This window comes from Grammomys surdaster, unplaced genomic scaffold, assembly GCF_004785775.1.
Source record: "Grammomys surdaster isolate TR1022 unplaced genomic scaffold, NIH_TR_1.0 362, whole genome shotgun sequence".
Lineage (NCBI taxonomy): Eukaryota > Metazoa > Chordata > Mammalia > Rodentia > Muridae > Grammomys > Grammomys surdaster.
The window spans coordinates 1672937-1688056 of NW_021604781.1; the positions used below are offsets into that span (position 1 = coordinate 1672937).

At 42.4% G+C, this 15120-nt stretch overlaps 1 protein-coding gene across 4 annotated transcripts in view; it reads left to right on the forward strand.

The window, feature by feature from the left end:
• Mtus2 (microtubule associated scaffold protein 2) overlaps positions 1-15120 on the forward strand; it is a 353199-nt gene that overhangs the window by 155131 nt on the left and 182948 nt on the right. For 3 of the 4 annotated variants that reach the window (XM_028779761.1, XM_028779762.1, XM_028779763.1), the window contains exon 4: positions 6876-7070. The exons of the other annotated variant lie outside the window; for it this stretch is intronic. In XM_028779761.1, coding sequence (XP_028635594.1) covers positions 6876-7070 — 195 coding nt within the window. The remainder of the gene's footprint in view (positions 1-6875; positions 7071-15120) is intronic. 4 annotated transcript variants of the gene reach the window in all.

Sequence of the window (15120 nt, forward strand, 5' to 3'; positions counted from 1 at the left end):
AAACTATACTGTTCACAGCTTCCCATACTAACAACAACAGCAACAACAACAACGACAACACACACACACATCCCCTCCACCCCCATACAATAAATAACTCCCATTTATTTTCCCTTCTGGCCTAGATATTAAAAAATGCCAGTGAACCATAACTATTGCTAAGAATTTCTTTTTTTCTCCTTTTTGTTCCCTTAAAGATTTATCTATTTGTCTGGGTGTGGTGGCACATGCCATTAGTCCTAGCACTTGTAAGCAAAGGCAGTTGGATCCCTTGAGTTGGAGGCTAGCCTGGTCTGCATAGCAAATTCCAAGTCAGTCAAGGCTACACCATGAGACCCTGTCTCAAAACTTTCTGGATTTATTTTTATTTTATGTGTCTGAGTGTTTTGCCTGCATGTATATCTCTGAACCATCAGAAGCAGTACCCACCTGAGCCCTTTCCCTCCCCATCCTCCCTGTCTGCCTCCTCCCCTCCTTTCTCCTCCCCTTCCTCCTCCCTCCTTCCTCCTCCCCTTCCTCCTCCTCCCTTCCTCTTCCTCCCCTTCCTTTACCATGGGCACCTAATTGCCTGATATGACCAGACTGGGCTAAGAGTCCCATTCTTTTCTGCTCCCTAGCTCTGGGGCCACGCAGCCCAATTTACCATCAGTTTGTACACTGTGTCTGTGGAGGACTTGGCAGGACCAGGACACATCTGTCCTCAGTTTCTCTCTGATGCTTCTCCTTCTCTCTTCTTCCAGTTCATACTGAATTGGATTGATGAAAGTTTTACCTTTTCCAACAGTTTAATTTCACTGTCTGGGATGCATGACAGTTGGGCAATGATGGACAGGACTTTATCGACATAGCATTAAATCACAAATAAATGATCTTATTCTACTTGGTTGAGATTTTGTTTAGTATCGCAGAGCCATAACTTAAAAGACGATCTATACAAAAAGGAAAAAGCCCAAACAAATAAAATCCACTTCATTTCAATAGGAAGATTTGCTTTCTTCAAAAACTTTATTTTTCAAAGGAAAAATAATATTACTTTGAAATAGCATGTCTTGTTGCTTTCAGCAGACAGAAAAATCTTTTTGTTGTTCAAGCAGGATTCTTTTTTCTTTTGCTTTCTGGAAAAAACTTGTCAGAATCTTGAGCTTTGATTAAAATAAATTAGTTCGTTTCAGTCCCCTTTCATGACGCCTGGACATTTGATCCCAGAGTTTTTAAATGTTTATTAGCTTTGAATTTATTGTAATTAGCTTCCCCATTATGTTGGCATTCGCTTGGAAGGGACTTTGATGTGTAATACAAAACATGTATTGCTCCTCTCTGGTCAAAGTGTTTCTGTAGAGGGCATACACTGACAGATCAAATTCTCTAGCCAGTGTAGACCCTTTAAAGGTTTGGCTTATTTTGAATGGACCTAGAAAAGATCCCATGGAGTGAGGTAATCCAGACTCAGAAAGACAAATGAATGATCTCCTTCATCAGAGGCTCTGCCTGCAAATCTTTTGATAGAAGTGTAGTTCCTACCCCTCATGAAGCAAATTTCTCTTTGCAACACACAGAGACCACTACAGAAAACCACAGCCAGTAAAAATGCAGAGGTGTGGAGCCCAGTCCCAAGTCATATGTCTACAAACACTCCTGCGCCTTAGGCTCAGGGATAACTGTGGAAGAGGGAGTGGAAAGATCAGAAGAGCCAGAGAACCAGGGAATTTCCTGTGGGATTGTGTCTCCTAGTGATGTCTGAAGCTACGCCCATAAAGTCTCACCAGCATGACAGCCCACACCTGAGCTGAGCAAGGACAAAGACAACAGATAATGCTAATGTGAATTAGGGCCTCAGCCCAGACAAAGAACTATAGGCAGCTAAAAGATGTGGGGGGAGGGGTGTGCACTTGGGGAGAGAAATTGTCTTCCCCAGGGTGGAGCAAATCAATTGCTTATCCAGTACCAAGTAGACAGCCCTGTAAATATACATATAAGTAACATTATACAGATTTATCAGGTTATATTTAAGAAATAAATAAAAATTCATATACATATTCCATCCCCCACAGGGGGAGACAGGTAAAACAGGTCTCTGAGTTTGAGGCCAGCCTGATTTACATATTGAGTTCCAGGCTAGTCAGGGGCTTGTATAGTATAAGACCTTACACCCCTACTTAAAATATTATAAAGATGCCAATATATATTGAGTATTATGTATCAACATTATATATATATGTATATATATCAACATATATATGTTATATGTGTGTATATATGTTGGTATTATATATATGTATATACATATTATATATTATATATTATATATTATATTATATTATATTATATATTATATAAACAGTTAATGAAAGAATGGCTATGAATTTGAAAGGAATCAAGGACAGGTAAATGGGAGAGTTTGGAAGGGTGAAAAGCAAGGAAGAAATAATATTACAATCTCAAATATGAAACAAAAACATCATGCTTGTTTTTATTTTGTGTGCATGAGTGTTTTACCTGCATATATGTCTGTGTACCACATGCATTCAGTGCCATCAGAGTTCAGAAGAGGTGTGTCAGATCACCGGAATTGGAGTTACAGATGGTCATGAACTACCATGTGGGTGCTGGGTACCTAATGGGTCCTTTGCAAGAGCAGCGAGTGCTCTTAACAGGAGAACCACCTCTCCAGCCCTGACATAGACCTTGAAAGAGTAAAGATATCAGCATGGTATGAAATAGTATACTTTAATAGCAGTACTGGGACAGCAGAGGTAGTAGATCTCTGGGTTTCGAGGCCAGCCTGGCTTACATATTGAGTTCCAGGCTAGTCATGGCTTATATAGTAAGATTTTTGTCCCCTCTCAAATATTGAAATATACTGATATCTACTGAGTACTAATCATGATTCTATCTTAAGTCTATGGCTTGACTAGAAAATAAAAATCATTCTAGTTTTTCGATATTTTGTTGTAAAACTTATTTTTATTAGCATGCATCAATTAAACATAAAATTGGGTTTTCTTATAACATTTTTCACTCATGCGTATAAGGTACTTTGATTGTGTCATCCCCCCATTCTACTTTGCTCCCCCACTTCTATTTTTAGATTTGTGATGTAATACAATAGCTTTTTGAGCTGTAATTAACATCTGACAAAAACAGTTCCTCAGTTGGGCTTCCCTCTTTCAGCTCTATCACGCTGACAACAAAACTAAGATATCTGTATAAAACGAAAGAGAACGTGGGGCATTTATTTTTTTCAAGGCTGACTTTCTTCATTTAATGTGATTATCTTCAGTTGCATCCATGAAAGTAGCGTAATTGTATTTCTCTTTATGGTTGACAACATTCTCTCTCTGTCTCTCTCTCTCTCTCTCTCTCTCTCTCTCTCTCTCTCTCTCTCTCTCCCACACGTTGGACACCTGGGATGGGTCCATGTAGCTATGTAACAATGTAGCAATTTAACAGTGTAACAGTGGACTCAGGAGGGCAGGTGTCTCTGTGATGTGTTGACCTGGAGCTGGAGGTAAACACGCAGGAGTTGTGGTGAAGGCCAATGGAAGACAGATTTGTTACTTCTTGTTTTAATCACTCACTTTTGTTTAATCCACTTTTCATATATTTGCCTTACAAATTATTAGCACCGGCAGCTCCACTTTCTGCTGCAGAGGTCTAGGCCTTCCTTGAGTGAAAATGCTTTGAATTGGGTTAATTGTCAAAGGTATCCTGGAAGATACCTTTTAATCACTTTTTAGAGACCAGAGCTTCCTTCTATACATTCATGGCAAATAGTTGCAGAAACACTGAATTCATTAAGAGAACATTTTTTTATGCTTGATTTTCACCAAAGGTGTGTGTGTGTGTGTGAATAATATTTTCATGCAGTGTATTCTGATCATGGTTTCTTCTCTCCCAGCCCTTTCTGGGTCCTCCCTGTTTACCCCCTACCCAACTCCACACCCTTCCTTTCTCTCTAGAAAACAAACTGGCAAACCAAAAAGCTCCCAAACAAACTCAGATTTTAAAAAGCACAAGAAACATGCACAGACACACACACACATGCACACACACACTCAAACACACAGTCAGCAACTATCATATGCAAGCAAAAGACCAGTAAGACAAAAAATGTCCAGACAAAGTATTATGGGACCAAAATTAAAATAAAATAAAAGTAAAGTAAAGTAAAGTAAAGTAAAATAAAAGTCTACAGAAGTACCACTCAGTTCGTTTTGCCTTGGCCATCTACTGCTGGGCATGGTGTATGTGTTATATTAAGGGTTTATATACTTGGTAAGACTCCATTGGAGAAAATGAATTTTTCTTTTGTAAGTAGCTGTCAACTGGAGATAAATCCTTCGTTGGGGTGGGGGCTTCTGTATACTTCCCCTCCCAGCCCTGCAGACCCCATCTGGCTTGAACCTGTGCTGGCCCTGTGCATGCTGCAACCGTCTCTGTATGTTCATATGGGTCAGTCCTCTGCTGCATCTAGGGGACACTGCTTCTTTGGTATCTCCCATCCCCTCTGGCTCCTCTCATCTTTCCTCTCTTCACAGCTCCCTGAACCCTGAGGGGAGGGGGATTGACAAAGCCATCTCATCTTTTGAGAAATGTTCCTTTCATTAGCATTTATAGATCAGGTTGTTTGAGTCCGTGTTTGATATATTTGAGTTCTTTGTATGTTCTGTATTCTAGACAATAATTTTCTTTTTGGATGGGTATCTGGCAAAGATTTTCTCCCATTCTGTGGGCTGTCGCTTTGCTCAATTAAGTGTTTGCTGTGAAGAAGCTTTTCAATGTCCTGAAATCACATTTGTTGGTTGTTGGCGTTATTTTCTGAGCAGTCAGAGTCCTATGGAGCAGGTCCATCCTCTGCCCGCATCTCCCAGTACTCTCCCTACACCTTCCTCTAGCAGTTTCAGGGGGTCAGCTCTCATACCCGAATCCATCAGGAGTCCAGTTGTGAATGCCGGTCCTTTACCTGTGCATCCCTCCCTGTGTCTGGCTTGCTTCTTGGAGCTTGTGTCTGCATTCTCCTGTAGATTCTTTGTTGTCACAACTACTCCTAGAGAGATGTAGATGAATGTCTCTTCAATCCTGATAAGATACCACAGCAAAGATTACCCCCACAGCTCAGTGTGGTGAACCAATGAATTTATTGGGCTTACAGAGGGCAAGGGAGGAATTACTTGCAGAGTATGAGAGACTGCAAAACAGTTACACTGTCACAAAGTTCCACCCTAGCTGGTCATGAATGGATGCTGCACCGGGAAGGCCAACTTCCGGCTAGCCTTCTACTTTCTGTATTCTGCGCGTGCGTAATGGCTAGAATTCCACGTGAGAACCTTATGACCCTTCCTTCCTTCATGGCTTTCAACCCAAGAGGATTTCCACCTCTAGGGGGCAGCATAATGAACATGTTATGGCTGATGGGAAAGGCCAAATGACAACTCTGGTTCGAACCAGGCTTTTACCGTCCTGTATGCCACACAGTTCTGTTTGAAGGTTTCTTCTCTGCAGCCTAGCATCGTGCTTGCCAGCTGCAGGCCATAGTCTCATGACTCTTGATTTAACCAGGGGCCATTTTTGAATTGATGTTCATGGCTGCTCCTGCCAAGTGCCCAGAAGAGAGGATTTCTCCTGCTGTTTCCTGCCAGCATAGTGCCAGACATCTTTTATCTCATGCCCACTCTTCTTCTATAACGTATCCATTCTTGAAAGTGCGGTGCAGCTGCAGAGGTGCTGGATTCGTAGCAGGACGCTGTCATTCTTACACTCCATGGCTGGGAATGGGAGAAGAGAACTCCTAACTCCGGTTTGAATCCCCACAGACTATACAGTAGGTGCTGAATGTGATTCACAGCATCATCCTTTACAAGAAGATACTGTTGTTCTCAGGGGAAGGTGAGGGCCTGGAGTTTGCCCAGTCAGTCATTGGGGAATTACAGTCTGGCTGACCCCACCTCACAGCAAGAGGGTTAGAATAAGGGATGACTCATGGAACATATTTCTGTGAGGCTAATAATATGGTTAACACCCATGGTGTGTTAAATTTTAAGTTGTATCTTGTTCTCACGATTCTCAAATAAGTCCCAACAATTGGTACCCTCTTTCAATTCCTCATCCCATGTCCTTTAACCTTTCCTAGGCCTTAAGTGAGGCCAGTTGTCTGTCCTGATTCCTGTCCAGTTGTCTGTCCTCCGTTCCTCTCTCACTCAGACTATGCGCTTCCCCCAGGGCATCGGTGCTGGGGCTCTTCCACCTGAGTCCTCTGAAGCACCCACCCTGAGAAGTTAAGACACCTTTCTCAGAAAGATGGGTTTTCTGTTTTACTATATTCTGTATCTCGTGCTGTTCTCAGGAAATGTTTGCTGAACTAAATTACTATCACAATACAAAGTAGGGATCTGGGGAAGGTGGAAACCTGGACACAGAGGTGTGTGTGTAAACAAGCAACTGTTGATGCTAATAAAACTTCCACTTGTTTCTAGGTTTCCATTGCACAGATGTGTCCCACATTACGAAACAAATCTCTTTCTGTTACAGAGCATAACATTGTCATACTATAACTGACTAGGGTAGGATTTGTAGAATAGCTGGTGTGATAAAAGCTATTTATCTTGGGCATTATGTAGTTATGAAAATCAGACTTAGGAGTTAGAAGAACAATATCTGAGTTCCTGTCACCCTATTGCTTATCGGTATGATTTCATGAAGTTACTTGACCTTATTAGTGAAACCCAAAAAGCATCTTTTTTAAAAAAAGATTGATTCACTCTCATGCAGAATTGGAGCCTGCAAGATTAGTCTGTTCATGACGAGACACATTCTGAGACATTCCTTATCTTTCTATGCACTGAGAATTTTCCTTTTGTTTTGGTTCATTTCAACAGACCTCAAGAAAGCCTCCAATTCTAATGCTGCAAAGTCCAGTCTTCCAAAATCTGGGCTTCGTCCTCCTGGCTACTCTCGACTCCCAGCAGCCAAGCTGGCGGCCTTCGGCTTTGTGAGGAGCTCCAGTGTCTCTGCGGTGCCCAGCACCCAATCCCTGGACATCGTGCAGCCGGAGCAGAGCAGGCCAGTCACCCGTGAGTGGGGCAAAGGGGCTGAGGGGTTGGAGGAGATGCCTGTGCCCTGCCAGCAGCTGGTGGCAGGCAGAGGATACTTAGGGACCCTGTATACTGTTTCCCTGATTAGTGAAGAAAATAACTTGGACCTACTTGAATCTATCATCCTCTTACTGTATCTTAATCATCCACCAAAGATAAACACTATCCCTTTTCTCAGTTATGGGGAGTTAGTACTCTTGCAGTGGACCCAGGCTCAGTTCCCAGAACTGTGGGCACTGCAGTGCACACAAACAACAGGCACATGTGCGCGGGCACTCACACACACAAATAATAAAATAAATAAATCTTAAAAGAATCATCTTGAGACTATTCTTGAGGCCATTCGTGAGAGAGTGTAAGGGTTTCCAGTCTGAGACAACTTGATTTGGAAAGATGAGCCAAAACTCACAAAATGACTGAGTTGTATTTCTTAAGATGAGCAGACATCTCTAATTATTGAGTAGAGTCTGGGTTCTGAGGATGGTTTGAAGTAGAAAATCGCCAGTCTCTTTGGAAGGCTAATCAATGAAAACGAGGGTTAATATGAGAGATCCCTGGAATGTGAACTCGACATTGCACCCGTGAGTACTATAAAATGCATTATATACATGGTTCACTTGATTATCTGCACCTGACATGCATCTTAAGTAAGATCAGAGTTGACAAGGGGCGTTATTAATAACTCCTATAGAAACAGCCATCAGCCTGTCTCATGTTCCCCTGGCAAAGAGGGAGTCATTTTTTATTCATGGAGAAAGGAGCCACCAGTGACCTGGGAGGTCAGGTTCCTGAGAAGCTATTTCTCATCTGAGATTAAACCTTATTGATGTCTGTGCGCACTCCTCGGATCAGGACACTAATCACGTCCACCCAGCGATGGGAGTAGAGTATGAACTCGTGTTTTTGTTTGGCTGGTTGGTTACTTGGTCTTGGTTTTAAGGAAAGTTGCCTGTTTACAGTTGTTGATATAAACTATAAACAGAAGCTTTTGTTTATAGTAAAAACAATGCCATCAGAACAGCCGCATTTTTCTTGGCTGTCCCACTTTGCAAAGATTAGCTTTTTTCCCCTTTTGCTTCTTCTACACAGGTTCAGTCCCCCACCTGTGCATTTTACATTTAGGTAACCCTGATGTGAATGAGCTGCAGGGGTCCTCTCCCTCTTGGAGACTGGAGGGAGAGGTTGATGATGAGCCTGAGCAGGGAGATTGAAAGCTGCATAGCCTGTGCCCCGTGGTGGAGGACACAGGAGGGCTAGGCGTGGAGTTCCTCTTGAGCTGCTGAGAAGGTGGACCTGGCACCCGCAGGATCCTTCCAGGCTACTGTGTGCTGTTGTGTTCCGTCTTTCTGGTGATTGTATCTGAATGACAACATTCTGGTTTAGTGTAAAAGAATGTAAGTAAAAAGCAAAAAAGTCTGGAGGTGGAAGAGGAAAGATTAAAAACCGGGATTGGTGAGTGAAAGCCGTTAGCACCAGAGAGAGAACTGAACTGGGAGGGTTTACGCTGAAAGCCATGAGCACTAGAGGGCTGAACTGGGAGGGTTTACACTGGGAGGGTTTACTGTGCACTTTGCTTCCCTTCGGTGTGTGTTTTAAATTTCTCATAAAAGAGGTTAAAATCCTGCCGTCTCCATGGCTGGCTGAAATAACAGCTTTATTGAGATGTAATCCACGCACCATGTAATTCACTCGTTTAAAGTGTACAATTCAGGGTTTTGTTGGTATATCTTATAGGGTTGTGTACCTTCACTAACTCAGTTTTAGAACGTTTCCCTCCAGTCTCCAGACAACCATTAATCTACTTTTTCTCTTTCTTTCTTCCTTCATTGAAATTTTTTTTAATACAATATATTCTGACATGGTTTTTCCTCTGCCAATTCTTCCTAGGTTCTCCTCACTCCCTGAACTCCATGCTCTTTCTTCAGAAAACAGGCAAACAAAAACAAACAAACAGAATAATAAAACAAAAGATACAATAAAAACATATAGAGATATATATACACAACCCTCCAAACCGCCACAAATTAGAAATCACAGTATAGATGCAAAGACCAATAAGAGAAAAACTACCCAAAGTGCTATAATATAAGTAATATAAGAGAGACCGTCTACGAGAATAGTGTCGAGTCCATTTTGATTTCTTTATTTCATATCTTCACATTTAATGTTTTCCAGAAAGATCTTAGACACCTTTGATTTTTTTCTTCTAGTTTTCTTGAGTTATAATGTAACAAAAGATATTACGTCTTTTTTTTTTTAAGTTTTCTTACTGTTGCTATGATAAAACACCACCAGTAAAAGCAACGTGGGTAAGAGAGGGTTAATTACAAGTTACAGGTCACAGTCCACCATGAAGAGAGAAGCCAGGGTAAGGATTTAAGACAGAAATCTGAAGGCAGGAACTGAAGCAGAGAACATGGAGGAACACCACTTCCTGGCTTGCTCTCCGTGGCTTGCTCAGTCTGCTTTCTTATACAGCCCAGGACCACATTTCAGGGGTGGCAGTACCCACAATAGGCTTGGGTCTCTCACATCAGTCGATAATTAAGAAAAACATCCCACAAATGTGCCCAGAGGCCAATCTGATGGAGGCAATTTCGTAATTAAGATTTCTTTTTCCCAAATGACTCTAGCTTGTATCAAGGTGACAAAATATCCAACATGAACATATAACATGTTATTTCAGTATATAGCTGTTTATATATATGAAATGTATATGAAAAATATGTTATAAAAATATTTTTATGTTTTATGTATAACCTACATTTTATATATTTCATGTTTTAATATATATGAAAATTATATATGAAACATATATAAAATATATAATATATATTATGAAGTGATTATTGCATCAAGCTAATTACCTCTGTCATTTTGTGCAGCTCCTCTGTGTACAGATGTTGGGAATGTTTAGGGCTTGATTTCTTAGCACATTTCGAGTACGTGACACAGAATGGTTAGCTGTCCACACCATACCATTATTAGAGCTCCAGAGTCTGGCTGCCCTGTGTCACTGTTCTGTTTGGTTTTTTAGAGCTTCTGCAAGGTAACGGTGGTAGACATGTACTCTAGAGATGTTAGGATTGATATACCACCTCTGCATTTACCAGATCTATGACTTTGGTGTCTTCATAATAAAACAGTGTAGGTAATAACTGAATTAGGTTTAAAACCATTGAGAGGGCAAGTAGGGTGCATTATCTGAAAGTAATACTCACAGAGTGTTTAGAACACAGCTTTGCACAAGAATAGTTTTTCTTGGGCTCTTTCTACCTGTGGGCCATGTCAATGAAGTTCAGTGTTGGCCATTCAAAAGCCCAGGTGGGAAAATGACCATGTTGAATTAACAGTATCCAATAGGGAACCGGGGACATAGTCTTCATAGTTTCTGGATGTGGTTATGATAACATTGAAGTCAGGGAGATGATGCTTCCAGTACCAATATTTTATAATCACCTACACATTATAATCAATAACTGTGGATCGTTAAAGTAAAACTTAGGGGCTGGAGAGGTGGCTCAGCTGTTAAATCACTGGCTGCTCTTCCAGAGGACCCAGTTTGACTCCCAGCACCCGCAAGGTAGCTCTCAACTATCTGTATCTCCAGCTCCAGGGGATCCAACACCCTTACCTGCTTCCACTGTTGTCGGGCATACCTGTGTTTGTAAGACATTTAAGAGACTTGACATTGATCTTCTTACTTCAGGGCTGTATGTTTATATATCGTTTTGGTATGTAAAGAAACAAAGACAAAGGAAGTCAGAGAGGGCTGTGCCAAGTCTTTATATGGTATGTAAGGAAATACATTCAGTTAGGTTCCCTTTTAAAGAAGTACATTTATAAAAGGTGACCTTAGTCTAATCTGGTGACATTTAAACCCTCTCCTTAAAATAGAACTGAGAGCTGGAGCTGCCTTTCTGTCTGTGGCTTTTGGTGTCTGACAGGGATGGGTATGTGTTTGCTTTTACAGTATGTGAGGGGCTTCATACAGCTTCGCATGTGGCTGGGGTCTTATTTCTAGTGTTCTGCTATTTACTTGAGTATCTCAATTCAGTTTGGGTGGGAGAAGAAAAGGGGACTCTGAGAACAAAGTCCCAAATGTGGCTCTAATTTTCCGTGGAAATGTAGAACTCAAACAAGCGCTGCTGATAAGATTCAAGTATCTGGTTCCTTGGAATTTGTAATCATATAATTTGAAGCATTCTTCCTAAGGAAAAGAAGTGGAGTCGTTTTTCTTGAGTCTTGCTGATGATTTTCTCGGTGATTCCCACACATCATTTTTCTTCCTCTTCTTCCATACACATTTACAGAGAAGAACATGAGTTTTTCTGCATGTGACTTACCATCCCTTGTGTAGAAATCTGCTTTCTGTACCATCCAAGTAACGGTTATCCTCCTGACTCAGACAGTCTGGAAAAATCTGTCAGGAATCACATTCTCTGTCAAAAGCATTTCCAGCTTTATAAACATCATATTTTTATCATTCAAGACACTTCATGAATCAAAGGCACCTTGAGCTACAGAAAGAGCAGTTGAAAGAGAAATACACCACACTTACATACATGACATCACTGAAACCTGGGGGGAGATGTGTTCAAGTCAGTTAACTTCAGTGGACTCAGATGCTGCTGTGGATTGGTTAAGTGTTCATTAGAGACCTTGTGTCACTGGCCTTTGACACTATTAGGAGATGGGACCCAGTGGGAAGAAGTTGGGTCGTTGGGGAAATGTCCTTAGAAGGAATATTCTGGCCCTGGCCCTTTAATTCCCCTGTTCCCTGTTGCTCTGAGGTAAATAATTAACCTTACTGCACATCCCTACATGCATAGATTCGAACCTCTGAAACTGTGAGCAAAACTCCACCCCTTTTTGTGGGCCCGATATCTATAAGCGCTTTACCCATTTTCCCAGCTTGAGTTTCAGGTCTTTCATTGGTGAAGCCATTGGTCCTTCATACAACTCAACATCCCCTCTCAATGATTCAGAAACACAGAGGTATAATTAAAAAGGGAGAGTCATCTGGGAAGAGGAACTCTATTGAGAAAAATGTCTTCATAAGATTGGCAAGTTGATGATGATGGTGATGCTGGTGATGCTGGTGATGATGATGATGATGATGATGATGATGAATGACCGATGTGGGAGGGCTCAGTCTACCATGGTTGGTATTATCCCTGGGCAAGGGTCCTGGGTTGTATAAAAAATCTGAGCAAGCCATGGGGAACCAGCCAGTACATAGTGTTCTTCCATGGTTCCTGAACGAGTTTCTGCCCTGACTCCCTTCAGTGGTTGACTGTGGTCAGGACATATAAGCCAGATAAACTTCTTCTTTTCAAGTTGCTTTTGGTCATAGTTTATTACAGCCATAGAAAGCAAACTAGGCCAGGTAGGGCTGCTTATTCCATTCCTAGTATGTCATGCAGATGTAACAGAGCATCAGTAGACCAACCAGACCAGGCATTCTAGGGCTGTTACCAAGCCTTTCCCGAGTTGAGGGATGATACAGGAGTGTGGAACTCTATTTACCTTGAAGAACACTGAGGTATAACTATGAGATGATTCTCCACAGCTCTGCCTCTGTGGTCCTACCATCTCTGCTGTGTGAGGGCTGTGTGGGGGTCACCAAGGTACCCACTTATCAGGCAGTTCAACACCCATAAAGACAATGGGAACACATAAGAAAACAAACCAATTAAAAGGAGTTAGATGTGTTTACTATGCATCATTTTTGCGCTCTGTATATAAAGTAAGCGTGGGTGTGTCGTAGCTTTGGTATAAATGTCTGGCTCTTCCCCCAAAGGACCTAGTGAGAAGCCAAAGCCCCCATAGAATAGCTAAGACATTGGGACTTCGCTCTTTATGTGGGGACCCACTAATCTTTGTTTTCATTTCTTTTCCACGGGACAGCATTTCCTTTCTCTGTTGCTTTCTCCCTTGTGTGCTTGCTTTCGTCTCTGCCTGTGGGTGTTCTCTATTCAAAGGATGAGATAGTATGTATTTCTCAGTACAGGGTGCAAGGTTACAGTGTGTGGACATGTCTAGCAGCAAGGCATGATGTAACCATAGCGTCTCTGCCACTGGCCTCTGTGGAGACTTTGGGTGATTTATGCCTTGGCCTGGCCAAGGACTCTTGTTCCACTTACTGTAGGTATGTACTAATTCGGGCACCACCTACAGCTCAGAGCTCATGTGAGCATTAGCTTGGCTATTCTCATTAACCATCAGGGTCATGTTGTACCTCCGGTGCTTTTTCTCTCTGGTCAGCTACTGAACGGGGCAGCAGGTATGTGGAGGTCTTCAGTTGTTACAGGATTTTTGATATTTCTACTTAGGGTGTGACTAATCCCTTAGTACTCACCTTTAATCCCAAACAATGAAGATAAAATTAGTTTGTAGTAGGAAGCGCCTATGTTTGAAAATGATGTCTTGAGTGGCAGAAAAAAAGTGACTAATCAGGGAAAGATTTAACAGAATAGGATACACCCAACTCTCAGGAGAAGAGAGAGGAAAGGGAAGCTACTGAAGGGAGAGACAGGCAGTAACAGGAGGAAGAGAGTACAGCACAGGATACAGTAGAGTTTGTGGAGACAGTACAGTAGAGTTGAGAGGGAGAGTGGAGCAGCAGAGAGAGAAGAGGAGGCAGTGTTACCGGGATAGTTTTACAGAGACAGACTGAAGAGAGAACAAGCTAGACACAGGTGAAGACAGAAAGAGCAAGAGAATGAGAAGGAGCCAGAAGATTAGAACAGATTGCTATAGAGTTAGTTTAAGGCCAAGCAGAGCAATTCAGAAACTGAGAGAAAAGCCAGATTGAGTCAGTCAGCTGGGAGAGGAGTTTGAGCCAGAACAGCTGAGTTGAACCAGCCAGCCAGAGTTTAGAAAGAACAAGAAAGGGTGAGCTTATTCAGCAGCAAGTCTCAGAGGCTGAAAACCTTCTAGGCCTACATTAGATTGTATGGAGGCTAGAAGCTTCCAGGACTAGGCCTAGGTTAGCAGACAGGGGCAGTATACCTCTCAGACAACAATTGCAACAGGAGAATAAAAGTTATTTTTACGTTCAGACACATCCCTGCATGGTAAATATATATTCATACCCACTTACCACAGGCTTTCCCAAAGCTGAGGTGAAGTCTTTGATCTCCCAACCCCCTTTCTAAACATGGACATCCCTCTGTATCTACAGACATTGTATCTAAAGATCCAACTGACCCTACAGCAAAAATACTTGGGGAAAAATGCATTTGCATCAAACACTGATTTTTCTGCTCGACATGTCTTAAACATCACTGTAAAACAGCTTTTCCGAGCACTTGTATGGCACTGCGTAGTGTAAATAATCTAGAGATGATGTGTGGATCTGGACAGCGTGTGGGCGTTCTACGCAAGCGCTGTGCCACTGTGCAGACATGCAGACATCGGTGTACTGTGTCCTGGAGTGAGTCCCCAGCAGAGGAGCAGCTGCTACACAGAAGGCTGAGCCTCAGGTCCCCCTCTCAGCACCATATTTTAGAACCCATGTGTGGCAGGGAGTTGACAGACCAGACAGCTGCAGGCATGAGCTGGCAACACCCTCTGCTTCTGACCCCTTTGATTAGAAAATGGAAACCGGTAACACATCTGGGGCGGTGTCAGTCATGAGGCGTGAGGCTAACAGTGGTGATGATGTGGGAGACATCTGTTGCCGCCAGGAAGGCTTGCTAATGAAGGCAAACGAGCCTGGATAGACCCTGTGACAGTGGATTCCATGGGGTAAATCACCAATTAGGCAGGAAGTCTGGGGCAGCCACTGCTACTCGTAGGTGCTTGTTAGCGTGTGTCTAGTGTGGCCCTGAAAGTGTTTGGGAAGCAAGTAGGATGTGCTTCCCTGCTGGGGTCTGCTTACTTCTCCAGGGTTCTTTAGGCTTTCTTTAGAGCATCCTTTACAGGACCCTTGGGCACCCTTCCCAGCCTGGTTCGTTTCTTTTGTGTGCCCTTAGCTGCGTTCTTCTGGAAGCCCCTGCTTGCTATCAGAGATGATGACAATGTG